Genomic DNA, 25,444 nt, shown 5'->3' with positions numbered 1-25,444 from the left:
AACACCCAGTCATCTGTACAGGGAAAGGGAGGATATTTTTAGCGTTTTTTTTAAACAACTGTAAACGCACTGTGTGCTCCCCGGGACCCTCAAGGGGCCGTGGGTCAGATGATTTGCGATCTGTTGCTCTATCTAGCGCTTGGTGGTCAGCGGCCTGCTGTGGGGCTTTCTCCATGCTGCTCAGACCGTGGGCCAACTGTGAGTCTCCTTGGCTGGAGATGGAGTGTAGTTTTGGGGGATGAGAATGCCAAGTTGTCTACCCAGACCCCCATACAGACACATACTCACACCCTGCCAGACCACAATTAAGCTGATATCTTGACAGGTGATGGCGTTAGTCAGCTGGATGTGTCGGGGGGTGCAGAAAAGGGGTCAAAGAGTCCCTAGCACAAACTCCAAACATCTCTCACTTTACTCGCAGGAAATGCAGCCGGGCCCGTCGTCCAGTTGATACGGTCACATGGAAAGAGAAGGCTCCACTCCCCCAGACTATTTTCCATTAGTTGTTTCACAGATTATTCTGCTAAGATGTGTTAATTGCATGTTTGGTATTCATTTTTATGAGAGGCAAGGAGCGTGGGAACGATCTGGAAAGTGTTGGGGGGAGCACAATATAAAGCTTATGAGCTTTGCTCATGAATATTAATTGCATGATGTGATGTTCGCCCAGTAGTCCTAACTGAGTTGTTGATAAAAGGCACTACCTATAGGAGGCAAACCGCACATGTATTCAGTTCACTGCTGACGCTGAGACTTCTGACCAACTTTTCTTGGTCTTAAATTAGCTTTTTCTATGTGGGCTGACTAATTTATTTATTTTTTTGTGGCCAAAATGAAGGTGAAGTCTGTCATTTATGTGCCACTATCGGCACAAAACCACCAAACACAATTGCAATCGGTTTATTTGAATGGCCAAAATGAATTGGACATAATGTTGGCTCAAATAATAGCATTTTGTACCCATTAGCAATGGAAGACTTGTGGAATATATATATATATATATATATATATATATATATATATATATATATATATATATATATATATATATATATATATATATATATATATATATATATATATATATATATATATATATATATTAGGGCTGTCAAAAGATTAATCGCGATTAATCGCATCCAAAATAAAAGTTTGTGTTTACATAATATATGTGTGTGTACTCTATGTCACAATCACAAGTGAGAGTGCCCCTGATTACCACCTGAGGGCACTCCACCCCGGACTGTCACTCCATCACAAACTACATTACCCATAATCCTTTGCCCGGACTCATCATCACTCATGGTTTTCACCTGTGTCACATTACCTCATTACCCCATTACCCCAGCCTATATAAACCATGTTCACTCTATCATTAACTGCAAAGTCTTGTTTGTTACTGCATTTCTGAGCGTTTCCCTGGTTTCATGTCTCTGGTTTTTGGATTTCTTGCCTGTCTCCCGGATTACCCTTTTGCCTGTCTCTCCTGCCTTGTTTGCCTGTGTGGACTGCTTGCCTGTGTATGACCTTTTGCTTGTTTTTGACTACGATTGTGGATTACCCTCTCAATAAAGCTGCGTTTGGATCCTCAACCTTCTGACGCAGAGCAGTACGTTACACTCTGTTAATTATTATTTATATATAAATACACACACAAGCATGTATATATTTAAGAAAAAAATATTATTTTTATATATAAACATTTATATTTATATATTATAGATTATATAAATGTATATACAGTATATACATGCAAATATTTCTTAAATATATACATGAATGTGTGTGTATTTATATATAAATAATAATTAACAGAGTACACACACATATATTATGTAAACACAAACTTTTAATTTGGATGCGATTAATCTTTTTTTAATTTTAATTAATTAATCGGTTAATCGCGATTAATATATATATTTTGTGCTGTGTAGTGCTTGTCTAGCTATCACCAGACCAAGCTCAATTTAAGATTGAACATTGGTCTGGGAAGTCTGCTATTTATTTTCTACTGCACAAGAGGCGTGATAAACGAGCATAAATTAAATGACTCTGTATGCAATTGGATAGTCCTTCAACCAATCAGACCACAAGAGGCGTGATCAACGGGCAACGACCCATCACTTCTCTATCCGTCATCGTGTTAAACCCGCCAATAGCGCGCCAGGTGGATAAGCCAGTCTGTGATTGGTTCCCGCAAAAGTGTAACAGAAGCAGTAGAACTGAATGTACAGGTTTCCAGACTGAGTTGCAGGGCGAAATCAAATCGCCGGCAGATCAGGCCGGGTTTACCCAGTCTAGTGTTTTGCCAGTAGTAGCGCACAAATTTTACTCTTCACTAGCTATGTTTCCATCCACCTATTTTTATGCGCATTTTGGGATATCGCATCAAAAAATGCTGAATGGAAACGCCAAGATGCACATAAATTCTAAAAAACGTATGCGCTTGTTTGAGTCGGATACATTTTCTATCCGATGCGAAAACATGCGCATAAACTACGATGGAAACGCATTTACTGAATAAATTCCTTGATGCACATAAAGAGAATCATGTGACTTTCGCGATGTATAAGCCATCACCTGTCAAGATAACAGCATAACTGTACTATAACCAGCGGAAAAATCTTGTTTGCAAAGCATCTGAAATGCTGTTTTGGTCTTTCAGAAGTCTGTTGTCAAAGATGCTCGGTATATTTCCCTCCTAGAACTGTCTTACACGACTGCGTTCCCAAACAGCACATCTCTGAAAGCATGACAACACGTTTATTGAGACGCACACGTTTCTCTGAGACGCAAATCATTTATTATATACAAAAATGATTATATGTGGTGGCTTCTCCTTTGTTTCATAGTGATTTTTTAGCGGTAGTTTATCAGGAAGTGACGATTATGTTCTCTTCGACTCACTGGATGGAAACGGTGCTTTATTCGCAAATGTTTTATGCGATATTGCATTTTTGCGCATAAATTATATTCACAACTTTGGATGGAAACATAGCTAATGACTAATACATTATTATATTTATTATATTATATTTATTTTATTATATTATATTTATTATATTAATTATATTATATTTATTATATTATATTATATTATATTTATTATATTATATTATATTTATTATATGATATTTATTATATGATATTTATTATATTATATTATATATTATATTAATTATATTATATTATAATGACTGATTAATATTACATTATATTAGTCCCAAAATGCGGGACACTTTAATCATTATGTTATGCATGGGTGAATAAACTTATGGCAACTGTGAGAGGCTTTTTGTAGCAATAACATCATTTATTTGCTTATTAATCTGAATGTTCAGAGATTAGTTTAATATGGGCTGCGTTAGAGTGTTACATTCCATCATATTTGGCATATGGCTTCTGATGTCCCTATTTAACAGCTCAGTGATGAAGTGAATTGATGTCACGGTGCCCAGGTTGGTGTGCTTCGAAACACTGCCCTCACTTATGAGGTCTCACTCGGCACAAGTCCATTCCACCGGCTGGTCGTATTAAGTCTAATTTAGGGTTGTAGTCATGAAATCAATTACTCAGCAAATCCATAAAAAGTCTTTGTCTTGCTTTGAGCTGTTACTGTAAGCGCATCTATTTCCTCGTCTAGATAAAAGTTCAATGGAATTCTTTTGGAATCCTCATGACTTTCCAAACCTTCATGACTTTCTTTCTTATGTGGTGGCATGCAAAGGAGAGGCTATAGGATATTCTTTCAATAGAGTAAACACCAGTGACTGTCAAATTCTGTAGAAAAACATCATTCAAGTATGGCCACCTACACACTGTAAAGTTTCAGGGGTGACAACCGAATTTAAATGCAGAGTGAGTCCCCTAAATTAGTAAGGAGAACACGACTGGTGGACATGGCCAATATGATTCGATTCTTTTTGCTCTTCTGAAGCCGCTTTGAGAAATGTATTAAAGTTTAAGGCATTATTCATCTACTCAAGTTCAAACATTTTATTCATCATTTCACACATTTTTCTTTGTGTTCCACAGTATCTTGAGGGTAAGTAAATGACAATTTTTCCTTCTTGAGTGAAGTATGCCTTCGAGTAAGCCAAACAAAATCCGTTTGAAAATATTGTGGTCAGTTTTAGTAATAATCCGGCCAGAGTATATATCATTTTAATAATGTGCATTTTCCCCAACTCTGCCTGTGAAAGCAGGAGACACACTATGCAGACGTGCCTAGAGAGAATAGACAATGATCTATTTGAGCAGAAACTCATTTTCAGCCTGTCTCTTGCAAGTCTCTCTCTCTCTCTCTCTCTCTCTCTCTCTCTCTCTCTCTCTCTCTCTCTCTCTCTCTCTCTCTCTCTCTCTCCTTCTCTCCTTTAAAGAATTCATACATGAGATTTCCCCATTGTCAGTTTTCCTGATTGTGTTTGATGAAGTGCCAGTAAATTACCAAATAGCATGTGAAAGAAATGAAAAAGAATAATGGGGAGCAATTCTTTACTTACAGTGTTTTGAGATTCACTCAAATGTGAATAGAAGTTTTTTTTGTCTTGTTTCTTGAGTTTGCCTTTAGTCACAGCTACTGTCGTTCATTTAGACCAATGAAAATATCTCAGCGGTTTCAAACAATAGCCCGACAGACAGGATTATCTCCGGTTATGAATGGACACATTTACATTGTTTTCGGATAATCTCATCTGATAAATTATTCAGGCGAGACTATAGAGACAATACAGAGGAGAACATGGATGCCAGTGCACTAACATCAGTTATTACTCGCTCTGGTGCGAGGAAGACCTGTTTAGATCTGCTCTGGCGGGTAAAACATCTAGAGAACACCCTCAAGTTAGGCCAAGAAGATTTGTCTGTAAGGGTACTGTCTAAACGCACAGTTACCTGACAAATATTTTTAAAGTAAACCTGACTCTCCATTTTCTTCCACCCTAGATAGGGGATTTCATCTTTATTTTTATTTCCTATTAATTTCCTTTTAATTCCTATTATAACTATTATACTATGTATATTTTTATTTTATTTTTTATAACTATTTTAACTTCTTTTATGTGTAAAGCACTTTGAATTGCCACTGTGTATGAAATGTGCTAAACAAATAAACTTGCCTTGCCTTGCCTTGCCTTATTGAAGCTAATAACACACGTTCAGATTCAGGTTAACAGTCATTTCATGTACAATATGTTGCTTTGAATATACAGTGTGTTAAATGACAAATGACTGAAAATGGCACTTCACCGCTGAACTGAAGCAACAATCAAACATGCTTTTCTAGAACGTTCTTGTTCCCTCATATGCAGCGATTGGAAGTCTGATTCATTTAGGCATTTTGTTTGGGCGGTTTATGCACCATTTCAAAAACAATTCATTTTTCATTTGTCGCTGTTGATGTCTTTCTTGTTGCATGAGATATTTAATAAAATGCTTCTGTTTGTCACTGATTTTCTGGCATAAAGGGGCTTTATGGGAATTTTTATGGGAATTTGTTGTATTTAATTTTTTTGAATTCATATAAATAGCATAAAACCACCCTGAGAATTATTCAGTAACAGCTTTCTTACTGTTCAAACGCATTAAGCAAGGATGCTTCCAAATTACCAGCAAAGACATTTTTAACATTCTATTCATCAAGAATACTGAAAAAATTAAGCAGCACAACTTTCTATTAATATTATTTCACAATAACAATAATATTTCACAGTTTTACTGTTTTTACTGTAAGTTTTATTCAAGCCTTAATTTGTAAGCATAAGAGACTTACTTACTCCTTTTTTTTTGTAATCTACTCTTTATTTTGATAAACCTTAATTGTAGATGTTTGTGTCTTTTGCCTAAAGATCTGTGTTCCCAAATGGACTTTCTCACGAATACTCCATTATTGCCACGTTCCGGCTCAGAAAAACCACAAAGAGAGATCGCTGGTTTGTTCTGCAGATCTTTGATAAAAATGGAGATACACAGGTATGTAAAAGATTCAAGATTTAAGATTTCATTCATTTTTTATTTGTAAAATAGACATTGATCAATCAGGGTATGCTCAAAACCAATAACTCCTGCAAGACTGTCAAAATGATCATTACATAAATGGTACTCCTTTTGCAAAGGCAATCGCTTCATTTCATTAACTGTCTTAATGAACCACTAATGTTCATCTCTTTCCTACTTCATTTAGGTGTCATTAATAGTGGATGGAGCTAAAAAAACAGTAGAGTTTTTAGCTCAGGGTTTTTTGAAGAACAGCCTCCTGTATATATTCAAGAACCGAGACCTGCACGCCCTCTTCGATCGACAGTTCCACAAGCTTGGTGTTTCTGTCGAGAGCAACGCCGTCTCCATCTACCTGGACTGCAAATTAATTGAACGTCAGGTGACCACTGAAAGGTCTGGAATGGACGTGAGTGGACGCACCTTCATCACAACTAGAGTGGAGGATGGACGTCCAGTAGATGTGAGTTTTGGAGGTTCTCAATGGTCATAAATGAGTCTACGCTCAGAAGCTGAATATGAATGCTAACGCTTGGTACATTTAGCACAGTTAGTGAATGCGAAAGCTCCATCAAACTATGATGGAAACCGCTTATAGATTAAAGGAACTTCACTAACTTCAAGTCTGAAGCTGTTGCAGGTCAAAATTTCATAAGGTTGACTGCAACTCTGTTGTATTTGTTTGTCAGTTATCTGTGTTCATGACAATAAATGTCAATTTACCTTTACAGATTGAGCTTCAAGAGATTCTGATTTTCTGTGATGCTAGAATAGCCGACCTGGACAGATGCTGTGATTCTCCTGGAGTTACGGTAAGATGTTCAGGTTTATGGTGCTGCAGTTTTAATAGGGGCTTTCGCATCGGGTAGTTCTAGGAACTTGGTTATAGGAACTCCCCAAGAACTAAACGTTCCCCTTGGGCCATTTTTCTGGTTGCATTCACACTGGCAGTAAGCCGCGCTTGTTGTTGTGACTTTTATTCTGACGCCGCTGAGAACACCAGAGCCTGAGCACACAGCTCACACATTCTCCGTCTTCATTAGTTTACGATCTGTTTAACAGTCCTGTCTAATCTGTTATTAGATAGAACTGTTATACAAGAAAGTAGACAGTATATGAAAAAGTGTTTGTCGTGTGGTTGATGCCTAATGTCGCTAGTTGAGCAGAATTACATAATCATGTTTTGCTTGGTCCCCTCAAAGTCGCGTTGGATTTTCTCCTGAGCGTTAAGGTTGAGAGGTCCGTCTATCACTGTTTTCCATGTTCATGGAGTAAATACACCGATCAGGCATAACATGACCATAACACTGTGAATAACACTGATTATCTCCTTGTCACAGCACCTGTTAGTGGGTGGGATATATTAGACAGCAAGTTAACATTTTGTCCTCAAAGTTGATGTGTTAGAAGGAAAAATAGCGAAGTGTAACTATTTGAGCGAGTTTGACAAGGGCCAAATTGTGATGGCTAGACGACTGGGTCAGAGCATCTCCAAAACTGCAGCTCTTGTGGGGTGTTCCCGGTCTGCGGTGGTCAGTATCTATCAAAAGTGGTCCAAGAAAGGCACAGTGGTGAACCGGCAACAGGATCAACGTGGGGAGATAAGATTGGAGCTAATCGAATCGAGCATCTCTGGGATGTGCTGAACAAACAAGTCCGATCCATGGAGGCCCCACCTCGCAACTTATAGGACTTAAAGGATCTGCTGCTAAAATCTTGGTGCCACATACCACAGCACACCTTCAGGGGTCTAGTGGAGTCCATGCCTCGACGGATCAGGGCTGTTTGGCAGCAAAAGAGGGACCAACACAATTTTCACATAATGTTATGCCTGATCAGTGTATATAGGCTATAATCTGTGTGTACACAGCTTTTAAAAAAATGGCGTTCTTCGTATCACTTGCATTCTGCAAATTAGTGTACATTTACATCACTTGCAGTTCCTATTGTGCTGGTTTAGACCCTACTCTGAAGTAGGAGCTCTCCAAAAGACGTTCCTAGGACTAAAATTTTCCCCAGTTCCTGAGGACAAAAAAAATAAAATCTGAACATGCCAGTCAAATTTTAACACAGCTTTTGAATAGCATTTATTCTTTCAGGTTATGTTTGAAAGATTGAAGGGTCTCTTTTTGTTTTATCTGTCGTGGTAGTTTTCAAAGGCTCTGTTCCAAAATCAAGTGAGCTATTTTGCTGGTTATACTGCCTGCCCTACATAGACAGCTTCCAATGGCTTGTGTGATGGTTTTGTTTGAAAAATAGACTAAAGTTTAAGGCATTTACTAAAAATTTTCAGTTTTTGGTAAATATTTGTAATCATCTCTCTCGTTTCCTCTGCCGTTTTCAATGGTTAACTCATTGCAGCGCATTGTGGGATTTCCTTCTCAGTGAAGGATATATTTACATTTATTCATTTAGCAAACGCTTTCATCCAAAGTGACATACAATTGAGGAATAAAACAAGCAACTCATCTTATAGGGGCAATAAAGAAGTGTTAGTAATACAAAGTTTCAGCCATCGCTCATGATAGTACAAGCTAGAATAGGGACAGATTAAGAAACAGTGAGGCCATGAACAAAGTAATATAGTGAAGTAGATATTGCAATAGAGTCATTATTTTTTAAACAGGCTGCAGTTAAAGGGATAGTTCACTCTAAAATGAAAATTAAGTCATCGTTTACTTACCCTGGTGTTGTTCTAATGCCATATGCCCTTCTTTCTTTTATGAACAACAAAAGTAGATTTTTTTGGTAACACTCTATAATAGCTACACGCTATGAAGCATTATTTAAGCATTAGTAAATAGTTAATTCATCATTTATAAAGCATTATTAGACATTAATAGGCAATTTATACATATACTTATAAATGCTTTATTCTTGATTTAGAAGCAGATCTATAATGTGTTTAATAATTGTATTTTCATACTTTATAAATGATCAATTTATCATTTCTAAATGAAGTATTACATTATTTACTAACTTATTTATTATTTACTAAGTAAAGGATTAATAAACAATTTAAATGTACATTTATACATATTATTTAGACATATAGTAATAGTTACTCAGTGTGTTAATAAATGCTTTATTAACATGTATTCCTACTGTAATTCATGATTAATTCAGGTAGTTATAAAACATTTAGTAGTAATCAGTTAACTATTTCTGTGAGCTCATCTAAAGTGAGGACTATTTATGCCTCGTAAAGCTTTTACAAAGGAGATTTAACCCATTTGTGCCCAAATTTTTCTGAATGGTTTCATGCATATATTCATGTTAATAGTGTCCTATGTGAACATGTTCTGTATTTATTTTCCCCAGGTTTGAGTTTTTTTTCTTGAAAATCGTATTTGAATGTGCGGCAACTATAGCTGCCAGTGGGCAAATATGTTGTATGCACCCCTTCAATGTCAAATTTGACTAGGAGGAGAACATTTGGCATCTAACTCAAAATAACTGTTTTCAACAGATCAATCTTTATTCATAAACAAATTTATTGTGTATAAAAGTCGAAGAACATTCGATGCAATCTCAAAAAAGCTGCATCTATCTTATAATCTGTTGAATATGAAAATACAACAAATACATTTGTCTTAAAGTGGTGGAACATAGTGCAGAACAAAGTGCAGCCATTAAGTTGCCCTAACAGGGCATTGTGTATCAAAAAGTTAAATGAAAATAAATTAATATAATGACCAAAAAATTACATCTATATAACAAAAATAATTAAATAAACAAAGAGTCCCATATATTCAATGGCTGACTGCAGTAGGTGATTTCATATAATAATGTACATGTAAACTCATTACTTGTCTGAATTTCCACATTATATTGTAATCGTAAGCTACTAGTCATAAAAAGAATAAGGGTCCTTGACTGATTAGAATGAAACGCATCCATTCCAAACTGGATGAAGGGTCCTTAATATTTTGGCCCTTACAAGACATAATATCATAAAATATTATATTTTTCTCTATCGAATTAAGGTCTACTGTACAGTAGAGATGTCAGTTAAAGGGTTAAGTTATGTTTTAGGTGGGATATTATGAAAGCAAAAAGCACTAAAGAACAAAAAACCTTGATTTATTAACCTGTTAACACAGTATACCCCATTTCCCCATTATATGTACTTACAAGGCATTTGCCCACTGGCAACTATAGTTGCTGCTTGGACTAAGTGTACAAAAAACTATTGATCTGAGTTAAGAATTGTTTTGTTTGGATGATTCTAGAGACCTTCACGATTATGTAGATATATATATATGTCAACAAAAAATACTTATTAGTAACATGAAAATAACCTTTGTTTGGGAGGGTTTGCCTTCATTTTGCTTCCTGGAAGTAGGGGTCTGAAGTTGGCAGTCTCATGTGACAGGAAGGAAGTTAATACCTTTTTTCCCCTCTTGAAATCCTTTATTTGGTTGATTTCTTGCATGTCATTGAGATTAAAAACATGGATACTATCTAGAAAAATATTTACAAAAGGAAAATGACAACTACTGCGGCATCTATAGTTGCCGGTGGGCTTAAATGGGTGGCTCAGTTCTCTTCTGAACATAAAAAGGAAACAAACACAACACAGAGGACAATAGCACATAGAAATATTTATTTCAAAATGCAAAAATGGAGACTGTAAAACTAGTAACTTAATATCAAATTAAAATCAAACCATGTATAAATGTACATTTAAATAGTTTATTAATCCTTTACTTACACTTTCTAAATGATCTGATGAACCACTGACAACTCCTAAATAACTGGTTTGTAAATAATGTAATAATTTAGAAATAAATTGATCATTTATATATATGAAAATACAATTATTAAACACATTATAGATCTGCTTATAAATCAAGAATAAAGCATTTATAGCTGTATTTATAAACTGCCTATTAATGTCTATTAATGCTTTATAAATGATGAATTAACTATTTTCTAATGCTTAACAAATGCTTCATAGCGTGTAGTTATTATAAAGTGTTACCATTTGGTTTTTTTTATGTCCCGCTCACACTTGTCCATATAATGGCAGTGAATAGCAACCAGCATCAAGCTTTTTAAAAAAGACGCAAAATAATAATAGAATGGCTCAATACATGTACCTTCTTCTCTGAGGTAGATATATATCCATTATGTTAGTTGTAACAAGAAGTTATCACGTTCACGGAAAGTACACAGATACTTTTTTTGGGGGGGATTTCTAGCCATTGTATTTCACGATTTCTCAAGAATAATAAAAACTCGGAGCTAATAGAGTCTCACAAGCGCTCATGTTGTGCAGATGTGGACAGAAAACCAACGGCCATTTTTTTCCCCTAAACCCTATCATATACCCCGGAACATTTGGAATATATGGCATGTGTTGCATGGGACCATTCTGTGATACTTTTGCGCCTAAATTAATGACTTAATTTTCATTTTAGGATGAACTATCCCTTTAAGTGCAGATGGAAGAGATGAGTTTTCAGCGGATTCTTGAAAATGGTCAGAGATTTGGCTGTCTGGATAGGGTTTGAAAGGTCATTTCACCAGCAAGAAATGAAAACGTTCTTGAAAGATTTTGTGCCTCTCTGTGATGGTACCACAAGGCGCTGCTCAATTACCGACCACAGGTTCCTGGAGGGTACGTAGACTTGTAAGAGAGAGTGGAGGTAGGAGGAGTCGAATCCTGTGGTCATTCTGTAGGCAAGAATCAATGTCTTGGACTTGATCCAAGCTGCAACCGGAAGCCAGTGCAAAGAGATAAGCAGTGCAACATGGGCTTTTGGGGTTCGTTGCCTCAAAATTTGGCATAAAAAGGTATTCTACCTTTTGAAACTGTCTTAAAAATGCTGTCTACATAGGCAATAAAGTAGGTTGTGGAACAGAGTCACAGCAATTTTTGTCCAATTATTGTTGTTGAACTGAATGTTTCCAACGTGGTCAAATCCCTTTAGGGGGTATCCTTTTAGCTCGAGTTGCTCCGGTCAATCATTTCTGATTAATTAAAGGCAACATACTGTCTTAAACGATTGGATTAGAGAAAATCCACATCCCTGCTCAATGTTGTAATTGGTACATGGTCTTTACAAATGTGTGCTAATCCCTCTTCTCAGCGTTTGGGATAATGTTTCCTTAGTGTTTTCCACATGAAAGTGGAATGGTCCAAGTGGCTAACAGGGTCGGTCACGTTATCAGGCAACACTTTCGATCGCTTAGGGCGCCATCTCTTTAGGGGCCATAGTTTAATTCAATTTTAATTCAGAGTCAATTTTATTGGGGTAAGAGTAGGGGGAATATTAAGATTCCAGTCATGAGTTCCTTCATGGCTCTATCAACAATTATTTTAGGGCATTAAAGAAGAAAAAACAATACAATTGGCAAGATAATATTGAAATAATAGTGTTTAACTTTTAATTAATAAACAATTTATGTTTTGAAAAGTTTGGGGTTAATACGATTTTTAAAAAGAAATGTGTACTTTTATTCTTCAAGAATGTATTAAATGGATCAAAAAGGTCATTATAGATTTAATTTAGATATAAATAAATAAATCTAGAATAAATGTAGATTTAAATGTTACTAAATATTCCTAAATTAGCATATTATAATGATTTCTGAAGGATCATGTGACTCTGAAGACTGGAGTAATGATGCAGAAAATTCAGCTTTGTCATCACAGGAGTAAATTACATTTAAAATTATATTAAATTAAAAAAAGTTTTATAAAATTGTAAAAATATTTGATAAAATACTGTATTTTGATTTTTTAAAAAATGCAACCTTGGTGAGCATACTAATTGTATTGACCCAAAACTTTTGAACTGTAGTTTATTTTTTTGCAATTATTGACACTTATTTGTCTTTTTAGAGCTAAAATAAGTGTACTATTAAATGAAGTTAAATGTATTAAATAACAGTACTTCACTAAAAAGAACTGGCTCTTGATAGTCATTTGTTTGGGAATCTCCGGAGCCCCTAAAGGGACATGCTCAAGGAAAAAAATATAAGTTGGGAGGAAAAGTTATTTGTTAATGCTTTTGTTGTTTTGCATTCCCAGGAGAAACTTTGCGTTCGCAAAGAACACAAAAGATTTGTGAGTGAACGCAAAGTTTCTTGGGGAAACGCAAACATTATGATGGAAAGAATGCAAAGAAAAAAAATATGTGAGAGAATGCAAAAGCATCAACTTTCCTCCCATCTCATATGTTTTCCGCCACAGTGTACCTTTAGGGACTACATAAGAATCAGACTCTATGGACTATTTGGTTTTGATTTGCAAAAAACAACAAAAAAAAAAAACTTGTCAATAAATTGATCTTTCAGGTTTATCTAACTGGTCTGACTCTGTTGGCAATTCAGTCCTAATGATTCAGAGAATTTTGTTTTAACGGCATAGTTTGGAGTGCTTCCTCACTAAACTAAATACTATTGGACACAGAGAACAAAAGGTTGTTTACCTATAATATATACAGTATATACATTATGTACTCTTTAAAGGAACACTACAGAAACTACAGAAGAGTCAAGTCTTAAATAGGAAAAATATCGAAACTCTTTGGTCATTTTTTTGAGATGCTAACGGTCTAATCAGATTCAATGATCTATGCTAAGCTATGCTAAAAGTGCCACTGCCAGACCCGGAGATTGGCTGAATGGATTCGAAAACGGTTAAACTCAACTGTTTAACTCTAGGGGAGTTGGAAAATGAGCCTATTTTTTTCAAAAAAAGTGCCGTGTTCCTTTAATGTTGTACAATAATACTGAAGAAAATGTACAAATGCTGTTCTCAAATATATCAGAATTGAACTCTTTAAGCACATTAATATGACTTTACAGCACCTAATGATATATTTAGCATAACACAATTTGTCGGTGTGATGCATTTCAGAAGAAGATGCGTATGGATGCACTATGCATACATACTAATGTAGAAAATCCCCCACATATCCCATTCGAAGCGTATAATTGATTATCTTGGTCTATGTTTGAATAATTTAACACCGTTTCCTGTATTTCCTTATTTTCAATCTTACAGTGTGAACCTGTAGTAACCCACAACCCCACAGCGGCCCCACTGGTCACAGGATACCTCCACAGAATGCTGTCCATGCCAGCTCAGCTCCCCACCGACCGATGCCACTGTCCCACTCTGAAGGTAAAGTTAAACCATAAAAGCATTCTTAAAATGAGCGAGTTAGCACTCCACAATGGATCCTGAGGTAATGCCGCATGCAAAATGAATGGCCAATTAAAGCACATTTATGCCAGTCCGTATACTTGGATGACAGCCAGAGGCAGAAATAAAAGCTTATTAGAAGCAATTTAGCACAAATAAGGGGGTGTTTGGGCACAGACATGCACTTCATCAGCGGGTGATGCTCAGCTAATCTCTTCTGAAGTACAAAGAGCCAGAGTTCAGGCTAGGACTCCTCTTTGAATTTTGATCACAGTGTTTTAGACCTGATACAGAGAGCCGATTTAGCATATTAACATTGCATAATGTAACTTATGTGTATTTGAAAGGGGGATCAAGGGCTTCCGGTTTTGGCAGGACATTCTGGACAAAAGGGAGATAAAGGAGACATGGTAAGGACTGGGTTTCATCAATCACACATTTATTTTCTTTCTTCTAAATAACACAAAATTGCTTAGTTCCTTGTTCAGTGACATTTAATCGATTTTTCTTTTAAAAGACATGAGAGAGTGCATGTGCATTAAGATTCGCAATCTCTGGTTTTCAGTACAAGTTGCTTTATGCAGTTTTCCTGCCATTATTATACAATGTGTGGTACACTTTAGTTCATTAGGTTTTCTTGGAAGTTATTATTATCGCAACATACTTAAAGAGATTTTTGTCTTCTCTGTGAAGTGTTGGCAGTAAATAGACATGTTCCCTTCCTTGTGTCACTTAGAGATTGCAGCCGCTGCAAGAATGATTGGAATGCATACAAATGAACAGCTGATGATATGTTTGTTAAGGACAAATGGTCTTTAAGGTCATTAGTCTAATTAGTTTGTTGTGTTTTGGAATAGAGACATTTCTTGACAAGAACCGCTTGCTTAGTTTGGAGTGGGAAATTGAGAATACCTTTTGGGAACAAGCAGCCAATAAATCGCACTCCTATAGGACCAACTTCTGAGAAATGTTGCTTTACTTTGTACATAATTAATGCGGCTGCTGCCAAAATTGTTGTTTTTTGTTTTCAAATCCGGTAGGAAATGAGACCACAGTTTTTCTATTGATCTTTTTTAAATTATCCTACAAAACACAGTCACACTACTGTAGCCTCTGTTGCAAATGGAATTGTAGACTATGCATATGAAATTTATTATCAGACAAAAATGTCTGTTCAATTAATTGCTCCGTTAAACAACAAAGCTTCTTTAGTATCTTGCAGTAGGTGTCAATTGACACCTGGAGTTTGTTACATTGTTACATTTTGTGTCTCCTTCGGATGTCACATTTTTCAGTGACTGAACCCTCAACAAATGACTGTTCAATGTCAAACTAAATGTCTTTTATCAAATACTGTTAGATGCAGTACTTTCTCAATGTAATAGAATACAGGACAAGTGTAATTACCTATGGAACAAGAACATGACATTTTGTGGTTGCACTTTATTTTAAGATGATGTATGTGTAGTTACATTGTACTTACTCAAATAAGTAATATACATTTACTACATGTGCTTACTATAGGGTTAGGTTAGGGTTTGTTTAGTGGGTTAGTTACTTGTAATTATGCATAATTTACTGTTATTACTATAGTAAGTACATGTAGTAACGTGTAACTGTCACCTTAAAATAACCCATGTGTAACCCATTTAGTTAATAGCACATGAATTTATTATGCATTTCCAAGACATTAGCCTGGTTTCCATTACAGATTTGTGCAAGACTAGATGTCAAATAAAAAAACTTGTTTCCATTTTACCGATGTTATGCGACTAAAACGTATTTTTTTCCTCTTGCGATTAGTCTTTCCAAAAAATCATGGCAACAAATGTTGGTAGGTTAACATGTATCACAGCCACCGTATTAGCCATTATTTTTAATCGAAGGAGACGTAAGCAATTTATCCAAGCATTAATGGCACGGAAAGCCCCTTATACTTGGGAGCGGCCACGTATGAGGTGTTTCTGGGTGTTTTTTTTTAACCTCATATCTGCTTTGAGGTTTAGAATCCAGTTGTTATGATTCCTGTCTTGTGTTCCCCTCGTCTTGTGTGGACTTCTGTTATTTCCTTTTTTGCGCCATGTTGTGTAGTCCTTTGTAGTTTTTCTTGTTGATTAGTTCCCTTTCGAAAGGGAACTCTCGCTGCGTCTAGCTGACGCTATGGGGAACGCCTCCAGCGTCACAGGTGTCTGAAGTTACTATCGAATCACGTCAATCCTATTGACCGACGACAACCCATGACGTCATCACTATGCGACCCGGAAGTATATAAGGGCGCTGTGCCAACACATACACATCTTTCTCGTCTTCAGGGACTGTCTGTAAAGTGGTAAATTCTACGGATCCTGGTAAAAGACTTTTTGTATCATTATGAAACGCACTGGGAAGAGGCAGAACTGCTTCAGGAAGTGTGCCGACCCGTGTCAGAGATTTCTGACACCGGAAGACACACACACTCTGTGTGTTTTCTGCTTGGGAGAAGAGCATGCACAAGCAGTTCTTGAGGGTTCTGCTTGTGCAAACTGTGAGAGGTTTCCGCTGCGAACTCTCCGCTCTCGTTTGGCCCTCTTCTCGAGGGAAGGGGGCGCTTCATCTGGCGCAACCGATGTGGGTTCCACTCTCGCTGAGGCGGAGCGGCTACGCACATCGTGGGGCTCCCAGATGGAGCTCGCCGATCGTCTGGAGAGAGGCGTTGTTCTCTCAGACGATCCAGCGGCTGACGAGAGTGAGCTGCAGGTCGACGTGGAGAATGGCAGTTCTCCGCGAAGCTCTGCAGCGAGTGCTCTTCTGGACGGGCAGGAGATGGCTGAGGAGGGTGGTAACAACAACCAGGATCAGCCTGGATCCTCTCAGCCACCCTGTCCCGCGTACGCTGAGCTGCTGGACACTGTGGAGCGCGCCGCGGGCAGGCTGAGGCTGCCTTGGCGGCGCGCTAGGGGAGAGATCGCACGTGGTAGACTCGACGATCGGTTTCTCCCCGGCCACAGCCCAGTACCTCAGACGAGCCTTCCATTCCTCCCGGACCTCCATGATGAGGTCCGGGCGGCATGGAGGAACCCGTACTCCGCCCGCATCCACCGGCATCAGCGAGCTAGTTTCGCTGATGTCGAGGGGATGGCGGAGCACGGGTATGTGTCGATGCCCCCCATGGACGAGACGTTCGCGAACTATCTCGTCTCAGGGCGTGCATCGACACTGAGAGCTCCAACTCTGCCATCCCGACCGCTGAGGGCGACTGCGCGGTTGAATGGCAGAGCGTACGCGGCAGCGGGTCAGGCTGGTGCGACCCTGCACACGATGGCTGTGTTGCAGGCGTACCAGGCGGATCTGCTGGAAGACCTCGACCAGGGGGCGGGGCTGTCCCCTGAGGCGGTGGCTGAGTTGCGCCGCACCACAGACCTGGCTCTCCGGGCCACTAAACAAACCGCTGCCGCGATCGGGCGGTCGATGGCGGCGATGGTGGCCACGGAGAGGCACCTGTGGTTGAGCTTGGCTGACATCGGGGAGAAAGAAAAGAGCTTTCTCCTCGATTCACCAGTTTCGCCCTCTGAACTTTTTGGCACCTCCGTAGAGGCGGTGGTTGGGAAGTTCAGAGAGGCGAAGGCGCGCTCAGCCGCATTCAAGAACTGTATACCGCTGAGGTCTGCGTCCGCACCCAGGCAGGCGGGACCTGGTCCATCGCGGCTTGAGGGCCGTAGAATGGACCAGAGAGTGAGCGTCTCTTCCCGTGCCCCTCCTCCGTTGAGGAGTAGGACACAGAGGAGACGCCAGTCCCGCAGGAAAAGGGATCTTAGGGAGGTGATCCAGGACAAGCGCTCCCGGCGTTGGTAATGGGTCACCTCCTTTGAGGGGATTTCAATCCTACCCTCTCCCTTTTCCTTTTTAAAATGCCTTTTTAATGCAACATTTTAACACTCTATGTCTTTTAAATCCCAGGCGCTTCTTACATCAGGCCTGAGGCGGGCCTATGATGATTAGAACAGTGGTTCTGACGGCCCGCCGTAGCTTGGTTAGTGAGAGCGCCACTTTCAGGCATGCAAGGGCGGTAGAACATCGCGGTGATAGCTGCTTGGTGAGTCTTCGCTCCACGTGCCGCAGGTGAGAGTGGTAATTTTTTGTGTTGAAACACTAAAAAATGTGCTTCTTACAGAGACACCATTCCCTGTTGCAGTACGGGATTTTTCTGAGACGGAGCTAACTGAAGTTTTCTCCCTGTAGGTGGCTTATGTCAGCATTAGGTGCTGCTTGAGTATGTGTTGGCCTTCCCTTCTGCGATTGAGGTATCGCGGGGCTGGCCACCGCTCATGGTATCATAGTTTTGTATTAAGGCCTCCTCTCAGTGTGAGAGTGGTGTTTAGGCCGCCGATCTTTCTATTGAAATGTTTGCGGGATACTAAGCGGTAGCACACCCTTCTGGGAGAATGGAGTGTTGTCTCTCTACCGCTTAGGGTTTTTTACTATATACCTTCGGTAGGCCACCGCAGGTCAGAATAGTTTGTCTCCTTCAGAGTGTTTGTTAGAGACTGATGCTGGAGCTTCAGTTGGGCATTTGGCTTAGGCTATGTGGATGAGGTGTACCATCCCTGTGGTAGCCTCCTCTCAATTGAGAGTCGTTTTTGTCAAAGCAATAATAGTATTAGTCAGCCAGTGGATCTAACTGTCAAGGGTTTCATAGCAGTCAGTTAAACTTGCTACCAGGTGGTAGGCCTCACCAGGCCTCCCTGGAGGCGAGTTCCTGAGTTGGATACTCGGGGAGCTAGCATTGCTTGCTATCAGGTAGTAGGCCCCTTTAGGCCTCCTTGAGGGCGAGAGCCGAAATTAAGGCGTGAATTTGATATGGCTAGCCTGATGGCTATCATGCGGTAGGCCTCATCAGGCCTCCGTGGAGACGAGCCCCTAGGGTCTTTTTTTGTTACTCTCACATTGTGCAATGTGTTTGATATCAGTTGGCAGGCCTTTGAAGCTAGGCCTCGCTGGAGGAGCGCTCTGAGTCTCATTCGCTTGACAGCTAGCACGGCTGAGGTAGTGCTAGCAGGTGGTAGGCCTCACTAGGCCTCCCTAGTAGGCTTGCTCTCAGATAGAAGGCCTCTTTAGGCCTCTCTTTTGAGGGTGAGCTTCCGGTAGAAGTTCCCGGGTAGCTAGCATAGCTTGCTATCTAGGTAGGCCTCACCAGGCCTCCTGGTAAGGCAAGTATTGATGCAGGGCATCTTGGAAAATAGCCTGGCTGGCTTTCAGGGTATAGGCTACAATAAGCCTCCTTGATGGTCGGCTGTTAGGTGGAAGGCCTCAGTCAGGCCTCCCGGGAGGCAAGTACCGATGTGTGGGCATCGGGAGTATTTTAGCCTGGCAGGCTACTCAGGTGGTAGGCCTTATCAGGCCTCCCTGAAGGCAGAAGAACCAGCCTAGCTGGCTATCAGGGTGTAAAGAGCCATTACGCTCCCCTGAGGGTCGGCTGCCAAGTAGGCCTCTACAGGCCTCTTGATCAGGAAGAGAGGCCTGCCGGCTAGCAGGTTGCAGGCCTTGTCAGGCCTCCCTAAAGGCCTGTTGTAGTGGAAGCAGGCTAGAATGGGTGGAAGGCTTTACTAAAGCTTCCCTGGAAAGGAGTTCCCAGGTCATGGTCACTAGATTAGTAGTATATATTGCTATCTGACAGTAGGCCTGTACCGGGCTTATCCCAGAGGCCGGTAGTAGGCCTTATTAGGCCTCCCTAAGGCGTTCTTGGGGCCCACTCACTTGAGAAACAGTTAGGAACGGAAAATTAACAGGTAGTAGGCCTCTCCAGGCCTCCCTAAAGACTGGCTATCAGGTTGTAGGCCTCAATAGGCCTCCCTTGAGGGCGAGTTCCTGAGTCAGGATGCTCGGCTAGCCTGCGTAGCTTGACTGTCAGGTAGCAGGCCTTCATTTGGCCTCCTTGAGAAAACAAGTTCAGTTTTCCAGCCTTGACAGACAGCTTCAACTGTTATCAGGTGGCCCAGGGGACCTCCCTAGATGTAACCTCAGCAGTAAGCATGCTTCGCTGGCAGGTGGTAGGCCTCTTTAGGCCTCCCTGAAGGTGAGCTCGAACGCTCTATAATTTGGCATATATTGCTGTCAGGTAGTAGGCCTCTCTAGGCCTCCCTGAAGGTGAGCTTGAACGCTCTGTAAATTGCCAGCATGGCGTGCTGTTAGGTAGTAGGCCTTTATAGGCCTCCCTGGGGGATAAACCTTTTATCAGGTAGTAGGCCCACCGGGCCTCCTTGAAGGCGAAGTTCCCGAGGTAGGCACTTCTTAGTTACCAGTTCTCTGTCTTAGAACTGGTCATAGTTGGCCTACAGCTGGAGGTTACCCACCAGGCAGGCTCAGCTGCTCCCCTCACTGAGGGTCGTCTATGAGCACACAGCCGCCTGAGCCTGGTCAGACGGTTGTAGGCCTCTCGTGAGGCCTCCCTGTTAGATCAGTCCGTAGGCCTTTCCGGCCTCCTTATTGCTTTGAAACACAAGCACCTGATAGATCCTTGATTGAGCAGACAGACTCCCCTCGCTAGCAAGGGTTGTAAAGCGCTATGCTGAGTATTGCTCTCTTGGATAACCCGTCTCTGAGTTCCGGGCTGAGTAGGACTGCCAGTTTTTCAGTCCCTTAGTTTGGATGCCTCCTGGGCACCATCCAGAGGCTCTGTCTGAACAGACAGGGTTGGCTAAACCGAAGTGTCCATAACTCTTAGGGCACCAGGTCAGGCCTCCCTGGTGGCATTCGGGAGAACTTTTTTCCCGAATAGTGACTGGCCAGGGTTCCTTCGGGTCCCCTAGCCACATTCCCTTGAAGTAACCCCTTCTGTTGAAGTAGTGGTCTCGGGCCTTTGAGCAGTCTGGATAAGAACCTCACGCAGTTGCGTTAAGGTTCCGTTTAGATGTATAGCTTGGGCTATGACCGTAGGGAATGCTGTCGCTGACAGCCCAGTGTGACCTGAGGGAGTGGCTCAGGTTTGTTCAGTTGAATTTACTTGTGTTGACAGTGGTCACTGCCACTAGGCAGACACTCCCCTCAGCATGGCGGCGTTGGTATATCGTTCCCCATAGCGTCAGCTAGACGCAGCGAGAGTTCCCTTTCGAAAGGGAACGTTCTAAGGTTACGTATGTAACCTCTGTTCCCTGAGAACAGGGAACGAACGCTGCGTCGCTTTGCCATGCTTCAGGGCCTATCTGCCACACAGTCCCTTCAGACGAGAAGATGTGTATGTGTTGGCACAGCGCCCTTATATACTTCCGGGTCGCATAGTGATGACGTCATGGGTTGTCGTCGGTCAATAGGATTGACGTGATTCGATAGTAACTTCAGACACCTGTGACGCTGGAGGCGTTCCCCATAGCGTCAGCTAGACGCAGCGTTCGTTCCCTGTTCTCAGGGAACAGAGGTTACATACGTAACCTTAGAACGTTTTTGATTGTTCCCAGGTGTGTCCTCTTGTCTGAAGATTCAGGCGTGGCGGCCATCTTGGCTGAAGACTCAGGCGTGGCGGCCAGGATGGGACGAGCCTCTGGAACGGCCGCCATTACAGAGTCTCGTCCTGTCATGAGTCTTCAGCCAAGATGGCTGCCACGTCTGTATCTTCAGCCAAGAATAAGAATAAAGAACTCATCTTCTGTCCAGGTGACCTGTAAATGCAGATTTTTTTTTTTTTTTACATTGCAGTTTTGTGAAATATTCCTTTTTCGAATTGCCTGAAAATTGCCTGAAAAACCACTTCATGTGAGCATAAAACCTTTTTTGAGATATATGGGAGTGTTTGCGATATTGATGTGTTTCCATTGTGCATCAAAATTTGAATTTGCACAATTTGAAGGGAAATGGAAATGCAGCTATAGTATCAGCTATAGTATCAGCTGTGAATGTAACATTTTAACAGGCCTGCTGAAGGTGAAAGTGCATTTTATTGCTTTCTAGGTGCCTCTATGCTTGATAAAATCATTGTTTTGGCTACTGGAATCCCAAGTACCGTTGCAGTATACGGGCAGATAATTGGATAATTCAGCATTTCATGACACTCTGGGCTATTGTTTTCTTTTTTGTGGATTGCTATACTGCCAACATGCTCAGGTTCTCAAGTTGTCATGGCTGGAATGCTACATAGCTCCTGTGGAATAAGTGGACAATCCCATGGGATATTCTAGGATCGGGTTTAGGGCTTGTCAGAGACTCAAATCTCCCTTTGCAGTAGTTTAAAGTCAATAGGTCATCACAGGGAATTTTGTCATCCATTGTCCTATTTTAAATTGAAACACCCTTGCATATATGCCTCTGACTTTCATCTAGTCACAGTAGGGTGGTCATTAATCAACGCTCAGTGTCAGAAATGTCGGGACACACTTAATTTGTTGCCCCCTGTTCGTGATAGTATTAGACGCAGGGACATTATCATTATACTAAAGCATTTTATTGGCCAAAGAAACTATATAGACTTCATTGAAAAGGTCAATTTTAGGAGTATTCTTAAATTTGACTTTGATTATATGGAGGACATTCAGACACTGTTGCCATTTTCTCACTCAAAGTCAAATGTTCTTGCAGTATACTCAGTCTGGACACACTCAGAGCTCACAAATATGGACTAAAAGACACAAACGTTAGATTTTTGATTACATGAGGTCTTTTTGAGTGCTATTTTGTTAGCGGTTATTGTCTAGTATCAATTATTCAAACATTTTTGTCTGTTTATGGCTGTTGTCTTGTCTTGCCGTTAGTTCATTAATCAACATTCACTGTCAAAATAGTCTGGACAAACTTAATTTGTTGGCCATATTAGTACTTTTCTGAATGTGTATTGTGATTAGATGCCAATGAAAATAATGATTCCATGAAAATATGCATTTATTAAGTGGGTGTAAAATTTTGTAAACAGATTATCATGAATTTCCGTCCAAGCTCATTTTAAAGGGTTCGTTCACCCAAAAATGAAAATTAGCCCATGATTTACTCACCCTCAAGTCATCCTAGGTGTATATGACATTTTTCTTTCAGACGAATAAAATCAGAGTTATATTAAAAATGTCCTGGCTCTTCCAAGCATTAGAATGGCAGTGAATTGTTGCTTCATTTTTGAGGTCCATAAAAGTGCATCTGTCCATCATATAACTGCTCCAAACGGCTCCAGGGGGTTAATATAGGCCATCTGAAGTGAAGTGGCGCGTTTGTGTAAGGAAAATATCCATATTTAAAACTTTATAAAGTAAAATATCTAGCTTCCGCCAGATCGGAAAAAAAACTTATCTGGTGTGCAATGTCGTCAAATGCAATGCAAGCATTTTGAACTGCGAGAGGCACTACACTTTTTCCGTCAATTGAATATGGAAGGCGATCTGGTGGAAGCTAGACTTTATAAAGTATGGATATTTTTCTTACACAAACGCATGACTTTGCTTTAGAAAAGCAGTTATATAATGGATAGATGCACTTTTATGGACTTTAAAAATGAAGCAACAATTCACTGCCATTAGAAAGCTTGGAAGAGCCAGGACATTTTTAATATAACTCAGATTTTATTCGTCTGAAAGAAGAATGTCATATACACCTAAGATGACGAGAGGGTGAGTAAATCATGGGCTAATTTTCATTTTTGGGTGAAATAACCCTTTAACAACTTATTTTTCACTGTAAGTCCCCATTAAAACTTTTGGACAAAAAGTTTCTATCCTCTGACGTATATTCTATTGATATAGCCAATAGCTTTTGTTTACGTTGCAGCAGTGTAGCGTTTTCTTGCTAATGCTAGTCAGTTTCAGCTGGTGTAATTTTATTGGACAAAACGTGCTTGGGCCCCTGTAAAGTGTTTTTTATGTAACTTTTGGTTGCTTTTGTGTGTCTAAGTGTTTGCCATCTTTTAGTAGTGTGCTGGCATATCATTGGCCTAATAAACATAAACTAAAAGCCACAAAACTTTGAATTAAAGTCATAATACAAAAGCTCATGAGATTCTAAGCCCCAGGTTTCGGAGGTTGCTTAAGCCAAAAGGCTCATCTCCAGCATTGGGAGAAGATTTGGGCATTTTTTGCAGTGTGGGAATTCATGGATGTTAGAAACTGAAAACGCATTACAGATAAACGAAGCACATGCATTTCATGGCTGGCGATATTTTCGGCATCTCCCGCTGACTCTGTTCTCTTATTGCTTCCTCAAAGAGAAACATTTCAATATCATAGACTAGCAAGCTGGTATCAAACGGACGTTTCAAGCTTTGTGTTGGCGATGTAATTTGTCAACGACACACCAATTTTTTTGTGATGGTGTTTTTTTTTTTTTTGAAGAAAAGACATTCAAAGTTATGGAGACAGGGAGGATGGGAGGGTGCATGCATATGTATTAGAGCACAGGCTAGATTTACTGCAGCACAGTGAATGGAAAAGGGGGAAAAAAATCTTATATTTATAGACTGCATGCTGAACTTATTTACTTACTAAAGTGTCTATCTTGAATTGCCTGATAGTATTTTTCACTATATTGAATTGCTTGGTGTCTTGTGTACCATTCCTTTGTGCTAAAGGGCCTGTATTTTGCTTTTTTTGCCAGCATAATGTATGCTAAAATCCAATTGTGTTTAAATATGTTTTAACTTAATCTGGTTCAATGAAACATTAGATGTATAAACCAGCTAATTGGTGTAATATGTTGTAATACTACTAACCAACAGCCATTTGATGCACTTACAAAGCATGTTCATGATAGCCAAGTGTTTAATAGATGTATTAGTGAGGCGTATTGAAACAGGAAGAAAAAAAGTGTATAAAACGCTGCCGATTTGCAAGGTAGTGTACGGCTATTACAGTGTTCTGAGCTATTAAGCTCACCGAATGTTACCCAAAGGTTAATTGCAGTGACCTACACAAGAACCCTTTTTGTGGATCACTTCGAACGTGTCTCTCAAAAGATTTGTAGTGTACCCAGCGATGAAAATTGCCAGTCGCAATCGTGTTTCATGGAATGAGTGAAGTGGGATTAATTGCATGAGGAGTTCTGTTCAGAGCGAACCAGCATTTCTAGATCCTTAATACTAGCCGATGCACAACACGTCCAAAATGCAATTACCTGGGCTGGTTTTGTTGTTATGGAGATGTACTTTCTAAGCACACTGCCTCTCTAAGAGCCCCCTCTCTCTCCCTGTAATCCAATATTAAACTAGAAACCAAAACGACATGAGTGATTTTTGGGCAGCAAACCTGAATTCAGGGGCCACTGGCATGCCTGAATTATTTATGAACTGGAGTAGTTGTTTTAATGGCCTTGTGATTCATTAAAGCTTACTCAATATTATTCTTTGTAAAC

At 40.0% G+C, this 25,444-nt stretch overlaps 1 protein-coding gene across 1 annotated transcript in view; it reads left to right on the top strand.

Moving 5' to 3' along the window:
- LOC307141746 (uncharacterized protein) overlaps nt 1-25,444 on the top strand; it is a gene marked incomplete at its 5' end in the record, with an annotated part of 252,555 nt that overhangs the window by 9,824 nt on the left and 217,287 nt on the right. The window contains 5 exons of the mRNA XM_079842185.1: nt 5,847-5,970; nt 6,182-6,457; nt 6,726-6,806; nt 14,012-14,131; nt 14,500-14,562. Coding sequence (XP_079698311.1) covers nt 5,847-5,970; nt 6,182-6,457; nt 6,726-6,806; nt 14,012-14,131; nt 14,500-14,562 — 664 coding nt within the window. The remainder of the gene's footprint in view (nt 1-5,846; nt 5,971-6,181; nt 6,458-6,725; nt 6,807-14,011; nt 14,132-14,499; nt 14,563-25,444) is intronic.

Source organism: Gobio gobio, assembly GCF_949357685.1.
Source record: "Gobio gobio genome assembly, chromosome: 18".
Taxonomy (NCBI): Eukaryota; Metazoa; Chordata; class Actinopteri; order Cypriniformes; family Gobionidae; genus Gobio; species Gobio gobio.
Note: the sequence above shows the minus strand (reverse complement) of the source record. Positions and strands in the feature narration are given on the sequence as shown.